Here is a 9,744-nt window from a genome sequence, read left to right on the forward strand (position 1 = left end):
ACTGGAAAGAGAGGCCCATTGGACTTGCAAACTTTATATGCCCCAGTACAGGGGAACGCCAGGGCCAAAAAGTGGGAATGGGTGGGTAGGGGAGTGGGGGGGAGGGTATGGGGAACTTTTGGGATAGCATTGGAAATGTAATTGAGGAAAATACGTAATAAAAAAACATTAAAAAAACCCTATAAATCATAAAAAAAAAGAAAGAAAAGCATGTGGTCGGGATGTAGCTGAAATGATGCAGAAAAACCTTGGAGAAATGCCTGTGTATTTTGACACCCAAAGAAAATATACAATGAGCACAAAAGGAGCCATTTTTATGAAGGATATCAAAGCCAGATCATGAGAAACTAACTGTAAGACAGTGATGAAGATAGGACCATGTCTTAAGGAAGGAAGGAGGGTTGACAGAGGACATACTCTTGCATGAGATCATCAGGAATAAGAAGCAGTTATTTAAGGCAGGGGACAGCTGAACCTATGTGAAGGCAGGCAGAGGGCCTGTTGAAACCAAGTAAAGGAGAACAAACAGCAGCTGAAGCTGGGCACAAAAGGAAGGTGCATCCAGGACAGACACACTGGTAGTGGTATGAAGATGCTCTAAGGCACCAGAGGAAAGCCTCAGAATCTCACAGAGAAAGGGGTCTCCCACAGGCAATGAGGGTGTAGCATTGACAAGCAGAAGAAGGTGAAAAGGGTTAGGGCATTAGTGAGGGGGATTTCTCCCAGAGTGAACAAGGGATCACAGAGCAGCCCTGGGAGGTAACAGACGCCAGACAGAATGAATGCTCTCCCCCTCTCCTTGTCAGTTCTTTTCATAATGTTCTCCATGCAGAAAATTGGGTGAGTTATTCTTGCTCATGCATATGTATGAGGCACTGTAAAGGAAAGGTCTCAAAGCTGGAAGAAATAAAAACATCAACTCTTCATGAAGCATTACTCATGGTTGGAGTGACAGAACAATTATCTTTGTCAAATGAGCTGTCCAGAAACACCATAGGAGAGTTAGGGAGAAAACCCTAGGCCAGGCTGCCTGCGTGCTCCTAATATGGGTTTTTCCAGTTTAGCAGGGGCTCCATAAGAAGCCGGATGACAGGAGGTAAGAACTGGAGGAGGGAAAGTGCTCATCCTTATAGAAACAGTCCGGGAAGTTGCAGATAACCACATCATCACTTAGGAGATGTCATAAGCAAGGGCTGGCTCAAACTCCAAGTCTGCACCTCCTTCCATGACCTTTTATGAACCTTTGTAGCTTGGGTTCTGTCTTAGAGCACATCGTGAATTGAGAGTAGGGTTTGAGTTGTGAAACTGTGGTGGTTTGGAAGAAGGTGCTATGGTCTGGCTGTGCCCTTAGTAGTTCATATGTAAATGCATAGTTCTTAGTAGGATGCTATTGGTTGGTGATGGAGTCTTTGAGAAATGGAGTCTTATAAGAGGCTCCTTAGGTCATTGGCAATGAACCCCAAAGGGGACTATGGAATCCACACTCATTTTCTCTTTCTTTCTGCTACCTGGCTCAAGATGTGACCAGTGACTTAAGTGTGTGCCTCAGTTATAAGCAACCTCCACCAGAGGTTCAAACCAATGAGGCAATCTGAACTGTGAGCTGAAATACACCTCCTATCACTGAATAAGTAACCAGGGCAGAGTATTTGCTATTGTGACTGAAATTTGACTAACGCAGAAAGGATGTGTGGTGGTTTGAATAGATATAGTCCCCTATACCTATAGGTATAACTCATGTGTTTGAATGCTTGGCCCATAGTGACAATATATTAGGAGCTACGGCCTTGTTAAAGTAGGTGTAGCCTTGTTGGAAGAAGTGTGTCAGTGGGGGTAAGCTCTGAGGTCTCCCATGCTCAAGGTATGCCCAGTGTGGTACACTGTCTCCTTCTGCAGCCTGTGGATCAAGATGTAGAGCTCTCAGCTACTCCAGCACAATGTCTGCCTGCATATTGCCATGCTTCCCTCCATGATGATAATGGACTAAACCTCTGAACCTGTAAGCCAGCCCCAATTCAATGCTTGCCTTTATAAGACTTGCTGCGGTCATGCTGTCTCTTCAGAGCAATAAAACCCTAACTAAGACAGGATACCATGGAGCAGAATCAACTCTGATTCTAGAGGGACAGTATACATTTCTGAGAGTTTTAAGGGTACTGAAAGTGTTTTTCTTTGGCTTCATAAAACATCAGGATGACTAATGATTAGCGCTTCTACCGTCTCTCATAATGACATGATCCCACCTATATATCTCAGTTCAGAGTTGTGTGTAATTACACGCCTAAAATAGTAACACTCCAAAGTTTTGCATACTTTACAGACTGCCAATCTCCATCCCCTAGGAACCGTTCCTCCTCCCTTTGGTGAGGATGGTTCCGTTTCTTCTCCTTAAAATAGATTTCTGCTTCACCTTATCATTAAGTTCCAATTCTTCACGTCACGATTCTTTTTGCCTCTGCCAAATGACTGAAAGGTTCTATCTACACCCTTCACTGAAGCAGCTCTTCCTACCACCCACCAAGATACGCTCACATCTTTTCTTCCATCTCCACTCTCCTTGATCCAAACTCCTCATCCCTGTTCCAGGATGGATGCTCTCCTCAAATTTCTCAGTCCCTCTTCAAAAGTTACCTAGATTGATTTTTCATAATTAAAATGTTTTAAGGAGTTCTTGCTAAGCTTTAGCACTTGACAGGCACTTAACATATTCATAACAAGAATTCAATGTTTTCTGACTTCCATTGTACAGAAAGGTATGTGTCTTTATAGGTGCTCTAGTTTCTTGTCTGTTCCTGCAATAAAACACTGTGACCAAGAGCAACTGAGGTCAGAAGGGCTGTATTTGACTTATAACTCCAAATGACACCCATTACTTTAAGAAGCCACAGTGACAAAAGTTTGAATCAACTGGTCAGATCACAACCACAGCCAAGAGCTGGGAGACAAATACACCCATGCTGACTATTTGCTATTCATCTATCGTTTTCTACTCTTATAGAGATCAACACCCCAAGCCTAGAGCATGATGCTGCCCACAGTGGGCTGGTTCTTCACACAGGCATTATAATCAAAACCATGCCCCACTGACATACCCACAGACAAATCCTCAGATAAGACTTCTCTTATGAATCTAGATTTGCCAAATTGATTGTCAACTCAATACCAGCTATAGTCATGTTGGAAGAGGAGACCTCACTTGAGAAAATATATCCAAAAGACTAGCCTGTGAACAACACTTTGTTGCATTTTCTTTATTGATGATTGATGTGGGAGGGTCTAGCTTAGTATGGGCAGTGCAGGCCTTGGGCTGGTGGTCCTCAGTGCTATAGGAAGGCAGGCTGAACGAGCCATGAAGAATAAGCCAGTATCTTCAGTAATAGGGTCTTATCAAATAGTTCTAGTGGGTAACCAACAACAATGGAAACTGCCTGTTTTGTTTTGGGGACTTCAGTTCTGTTCCTAGAACCTTGACTAATACAATTAAAATATAACATTTATTAGTTATACATAATAGTGAGTTTTATTAAATTATGACATTTAAATACACAGATGAGATGTATTGTGATTATATTCACATACATCCCCATATTCTTTCTTGGTCCTCTCCTCCTCAAGCCCCTCCTCCTCCCCCACTTCCCTCCTCCTCCCCCAATCCCTTCCTCTTCCTGCTCCTCCTTCCCCTCCCCCAATCTCCTCCTCCTCCCCCTTCTCCTTCTTTACTAACCCCATTCTTCTATTTACATGCCATTTATTTGTTGACTTTTGTGAACCAGAGACCTTCTTTAGGGTTGTTACAGGTACATGAGTGAGAGTTTCTAATCAACCGTTATCTACATACAAATCTTCAGGAAGGGTTGGGGCCCTAGGATGGTTAATGTCAATTGTTCATTTTGTTTGTTTGTTTGTTTTGGGACACAGTTTCTCTGTGTAGCCTTGGCTGTCCTGAAACTCACTCTGTAGATCATACTGGCCTCAAACTCAGAGATCTGTCTGCCTCTGCCTCCCCAAAACTATCTGAGAGATGAACCCATAATCACGCCAGTGGAGGGTCATCTTGACTAGGTTACTTGAGGTGGGAAGAGTTGGCTACTGTAGGTAACACTATTTCCTGGCTCAGAGAACCCTACATACTGCATGAAAAGAAATTCAGGTTAGCCAATGTATTCAGCGCTCTCTGGCTTTTGACTGTGCTTGTGGTACAACCAGCTGCCGTGGACTCCTGCTGTTGTAATTTCTTTGCCATGATGGATTGTATCCTTAAACTGCGGTCAACTCTGGAGATGCATTTGCCCTGACTCCAAATTACTACAGCCACTGTTTGGATATTAATGCCATTTCTGAGAAATGTCTGAAAACCATCTGGGGACAAATCTACCTGGTTTGGTCACTTAAAGAAGTGGAGAACTATTGCAATTTGCTTCTTGGAGGCTTTCAGTCATAATTTAGTTTGTCTAGCATTTAAAAAAATGGAGGGAGGTGTTCGTAGTTCAGTGTCTAGTAGCTGGGAGTCAATACCACAGGGACTGATGCAGTCAAACATGTTAATTCCTGAGGTCAGGAGATGACTCCCAGGCAGTCACACTAAAATTCAAAGGCAATGGCTTCCACATGAGCTACGGGAGCACACTACTGACCTGATTTATTTTTAATCCTAGGACATATGTCACAGAAAGACAGGACGAGTAAGCATCTTCATGATGGCAGTGAAATCCAAAGTTAGGAAGGAGTTAAAAACAAAACAACAACAACAACAACAACAACAACAACAACAACAACAACCACAATAACAACTGCAGCCCTCGCATGCTTCCCTTTTCAGGCCTATCTCTTCCTCATTCCACAGCTTCATGTGGGGCTTGGAAGTAATTGCTCTCACTAAGCAGCTCTCGCAGGAAGCCAGGAAGGAGAGTCTGTTAGGGTCTGCTGCATACATTTGTAGTGACTGACCTCAGCCAAGCCAGCCATTTGTGTCCCAGGATTGTCTTCCCTGAGAAGCCCCCTCTCCGGGTTGTCCATAAGGGAAACTGGTGGGAAATTTGGTGAGAGGAAGTGAAACAGCAGCCGTCATCCTCTGGAGATCAATGGTTAGAGACAGGAGGACGGCATCATGGTTTTCTTGAGTTGGTTTTTGGCGACTGTCCTCACTTTTGTATACTCTGTATCCAGCTCTCCTGCACAACTGTCGAATCTGCTGAACAGCAGTGGGTCCAGGTACGATATCAGAAGCTTGACTACATCGCCAGGCAGAGCCAGCAGCCAGCCTCCCACAGACCCTGCACTCGGCCCCTCTGCAGTTGAAATCCAGCAGACGCTAGCTCAGGCTCGTAGCTGTCCCTGGATATGCTGACTCATGACCCACGGAAGGCAAGGTTGATGAAAGATTTGCTCTGACCCCTTCTGGACCTTCTATTTGCAACTCCCACCCAACTCTGCAAGTCTAAATTCCACGGCAAAGCCCTTACCACATACTCCCATACTCATCTGAGGGCTCTCACTGAATCTTGAGTCTCAAAAATTCAAAAACCAGGCAGACTCAAATGAATTGCAGTTACCATTGATATGTAGACATGGTATCTTCACTTCTGTATTTGGGCTAAGAAAAATAACACTACAGAACATGAAAAATAGAATTCAAAGCAATTACTGTAAATATTCTTAAAAGTCTAGGAACCACCACAAGCTAAGGCCTGACACAGCTAGTTAGTTATATAAATACACGATAACATGATATAATTTTTAAGAACCATAAAATGCCACATTATGGGAGTAAATATGGCATCTAGAATAGCCTATCAAATTCTAACACTTTTAAAAATAATGTGTATAAGGGGATATATATACATATATATACATATATATATGTATATATATCACACATATACATATCCAGTTCAGTGGAAAAAGAATAATCTCTTACAAATGGGGCCAGGACAACCTGATATGCACAAGTGGCAATATAAATAGCACAGAAAAGAGGAAAATGGAGGGGGCGGGCTTTGGTTCCTCCCTCACATGAAACCACACTAGTGATCCACATGACCATAAAACATATAAAACCTAACATTAGAACATCTCCAAAGGAAAACAGAAAGCCTTCGAGTTGGGCAAAGATTTTTTTTTTTTTTTGTAAATTTGACTTCCATCAAAAATTGAAGCTTTAATAAGACATAGTGGTGCCTGCCTATAACTACAGTAGTTAGTAGTTCAAGGCAGGAGGATTGCAAGTTTGAGGACAGCCTGGCCTACAACTAAATAAATTAAAGTTAAAATTTAAAACCACAATTGAAAACAACGTTTTTATTTGTTTTTTGTTCTTTGTTTTTGTTTTTTGAGACAGGGTTTCTCTGTGTAGCCCTGGCTGTCCTAGAACCTGCTCTATGGATCAGGCTGGCCTCGGACATTTATCTGTCATAAATGTGAAAAAACTAAATTCAATAGTGGAGTGTGGCAGTTAGAGGATGATGGAGTGAGATGAGAGAGGAACAGAGAAAGGTGCAAGTCACCTTAGGGGTGACAACAGTGTCTACTGAATTGCCTAAGGTGATGGTTTTATGAATATCTTTATCAAAACTCACCAAGTTATTCACTTTAAAGATGTTCTCATTTTTAAATGCCCATCTACCTCAATAAAACTGTTTAAAAGTAAACACCTTGACTGGAGTGTATTAAATGGGAAAGTCCTTCCAATCACGAATGGGCAAAATTTAAATTCATGAACAAGCCAGGCATGGTTGTGCATGCCTTTAATCTAAGTACCTGGGGGGTAGAGGCAGGTGGAACTCTCTGAGTTTACAGCTAGCCTGGTCTACATACTGAGTTTCAGGATATTCAGAGCTAGATAGTGAGACCCTGTCTCATTAAAAAAAAATCATGAAAAGCATGTGCAAAAGTCATCTTATGTATACTATACGGTGCAGAAACTAAACAATATGAAACAACTCCCCCCCAAACCAATCAAAAACACACAAAACAAACAAAGAAAACTCTCCTCCTGGGGGCTGAAGAGATGACTCAGGGTTAAAAGTACTTGGTGTTCTTCCAGGGAACCCAAATTTGCAGCATCCATATCACACAGTGTTAATCTAGGTTCAGGTGATCGGATGCCCGCTTCTGAACTCTATGGTAACCAATACCCACGTGGGACACACACTCATATAAAATACTGCTGTTGTTTTTTATAAAATGCACACTGCAGTAGTCTGTCTATTTATATCTTCTAATCCCAGCTCTGCTGCAATCTACTTCTTAAAGCTTTTTCTTATCAATCAAGTAGAGAGTAATTGTTCCCTATAGTGAATTACCATAACTTATGTTAATTTTCATAGAGAAATTTAATGCATTCATCTACCCACCTACTGCACATTTATTAAGTGCCTCTTATGGGCCAGGCACAGGCTTGACACCATATATGCAAAGGTGAACAGGGAATAGTTCTTCCCTTAAAGAATCTTACAGTCTAATAGCGACGGTGATAAATGAATTGATTACTCCATGAGCAAAAAACAAGTTGCAAAAACATACTGAAACAACTATTTCAAGAACCCGTATCCACTCCATCACCAGATGCATGGCAATAATGTGAGGGTGGGCAAAGGCAAAAATCTAACCCTGGGTCTCCAAACTCTCCTCCAGCTGACTACTTTCCCAGTGGAGAAAACAGGAAGAAGGAAGGAGCTGGACCTGCAGAATGCAGGACAGAAGGATGAGGGCCACAGGTCAAGGGCACGCCATGGTTCCCGGGAAAGCTCTGGCTTTTGGGTGTTAGTGTTATGGTTTTTACCTCTCTAGTGAAAACGTATGGGTGACAGGCATCCGACATCTGGGCGAGTCGTACCAATCTAACTGGGAAAGCGACCTCTGGGTGCGTGCCAGCTCACTTTTCTATGATAACACACCCGTAAACTGGATGGCTTGCAACATTAATATTTTATTTCACACAGTTGCAGAGGCTGGCTAGTCTAATACCAAGGGACTGGCAGTCTCAGTGTCTAAGACTGGTTTAGACATGGCACCCAAGAGCCCTGTCCTTGTATGGTGATAGGAGCAAGCTTCGAGCTCTCTGGAGCCTCTCTTATCAAAGCACCAATCCCAAACATCTATCATCATGACCTAATTACCCCAGACACCCCAGACCCACACCCAGGGCTATCAGCTTGAGGGTTAATATCTCCTCAGATGAATTTTCAAGGACCATGAGCATTCAGGATACGTGGGGTACTGGTAGTTTCATTTGGGACATTTTGCTTTTTCACATGATCAAAACTTCTTCACTATGATCAAATTCTAAAGAGGAAGAAAAGTGGAAGAGACGGCGACTGGGGAATTGGAAGTATGGAGAAAGAGATAACTCAGTTAGCTTGCTTCTCTCGATCAATATCTATGCAATTATGGAATTTCAAGTAGCGCAAAAATCAGCACAAATTGAAAAGGCCTCCAATTCCAATGTGGCCATTTGAATTAAATACCACGGAGAAATCCTTCAAACCTTCCCCAGGGCAATTCATGGCAAGCAAAACTTTTCATCTTAAAGATATTTACATCTATAGAAGTATCAGGTCTCAGAGGGGAAAGGCATCAGTCCTTTATTTAACTTGATCTGCACCCACCGGTTCATAAGAGATGGCTCCAGGAGACAGCATCCTCCTGAGAGATGGGCAGGGCTCTTACCTGTAGATAGGGTCCTGCATCACCAGCATCTTGCTCTCATCCCACGTCCACTCCTTTTTCTGCAATAAAAGAAGCTGTACATGAATAAGTTAGGCTTGTCCTCAGGACAGAACCAGGGCACTCACTCGGTGTGCTACTAATGCATATGCAAACACATGCATTTCGCTCCTGGCTTTTTCCCTCTTAGAGTCTCAGAGCTGATTGCTTCAAAAGGACAAGTGGAAAATGTCATGTGTTTGCTCTGATCAGTTCTCTCCAAGCACTTTAAGAAAGTGTCTCTCTAGGCACAAGAGGATGGGCAGGAGCCCAGAAGGCCTCATGGGAGCAAAGGCAGACTCTAAATTTCCTTAGAGAAATTAAAAAGACAGGAAAAAAAAAGAGGCCATATATCAACCCAGAGGTGCTGAGGAAGAGAAATGAAAGAGAGAAGAGGGCAAGGATAAAACTTCACGGTATGTGGAGGATGCTGTTGAATGAAAGTGAAATGTAGTCCCCGGCTCCTCTGGAAGGGCATGGGGATGTATCTTGTATGTCAGGTAAATTTAACTAGTGCCTTTGCGTGACTCATAAAAGGATATTCATTCTGGCTGTGATCCACTTTCCATGACAAGAGTCACAAGCTCTAGATGAGGGTAAGCATGGGGGTGAGCAAGCTCAGACCTGAAAGGGCCTGAAGAAGGGAGAGCACCCCAAAGTGAGGAGAGAAATCAGGTCAGCAACCAATGGTCACCTTCCCTCGGGCCTGACTCCCCACAGGCACAGAGAGCCCTGTTCCACATTTCCTGGTCTTTTTCACAGATTATAGTGTTGTCCAGGACACCAGACTCATCTGTGAACAAAAAGACTTGGGAAAGTGGTGGTGGGTGGGTGGGGGACACTTCATTAACGAGCAAGGTCTTTTAGCAAGGCAGAGTTTTAAATAGGAGGCACAGGGTGGGTGGAAGCTCTCCAGGAGGTTACCAGAAGGCCATGTTGAGGCCCAGAAAGAAACATCAGAAGAGGCAAGCAGCTTTACCAGACACACACACATACACACACACACACACACACACACACACAGACACACACACACAGACA

At 43.1% G+C, this 9,744-nt stretch overlaps 1 protein-coding gene across 3 annotated transcripts in view; it reads right to left on the bottom strand.

The window, feature by feature from the left end:
• Window positions 1-9,744, bottom strand: part of Nos1ap (nitric oxide synthase 1 adaptor protein) — a 289,982-nt gene that overhangs the window by 66,172 nt on the left and 214,066 nt on the right. For 2 of the 3 annotated variants that reach the window (XM_021163356.2, XM_029477646.1), the window contains exon 4: window positions 8,668-8,741. In XM_021163356.2, the coding sequence (XP_021019015.2) occupies window positions 8,668-8,741 (74 nt within the window). The remainder of the gene's footprint in view (window positions 1-8,667; window positions 8,742-9,744) is intronic. The other variant, XM_021163360.2, reaches the window with a different exon arrangement.

The sequence above is a fragment of the Mus caroli genome, chromosome 1 (genome assembly GCF_900094665.2).
Source record: "Mus caroli chromosome 1, CAROLI_EIJ_v1.1, whole genome shotgun sequence".
Taxonomy (NCBI): Eukaryota; Metazoa; Chordata; class Mammalia; order Rodentia; family Muridae; genus Mus; species Mus caroli.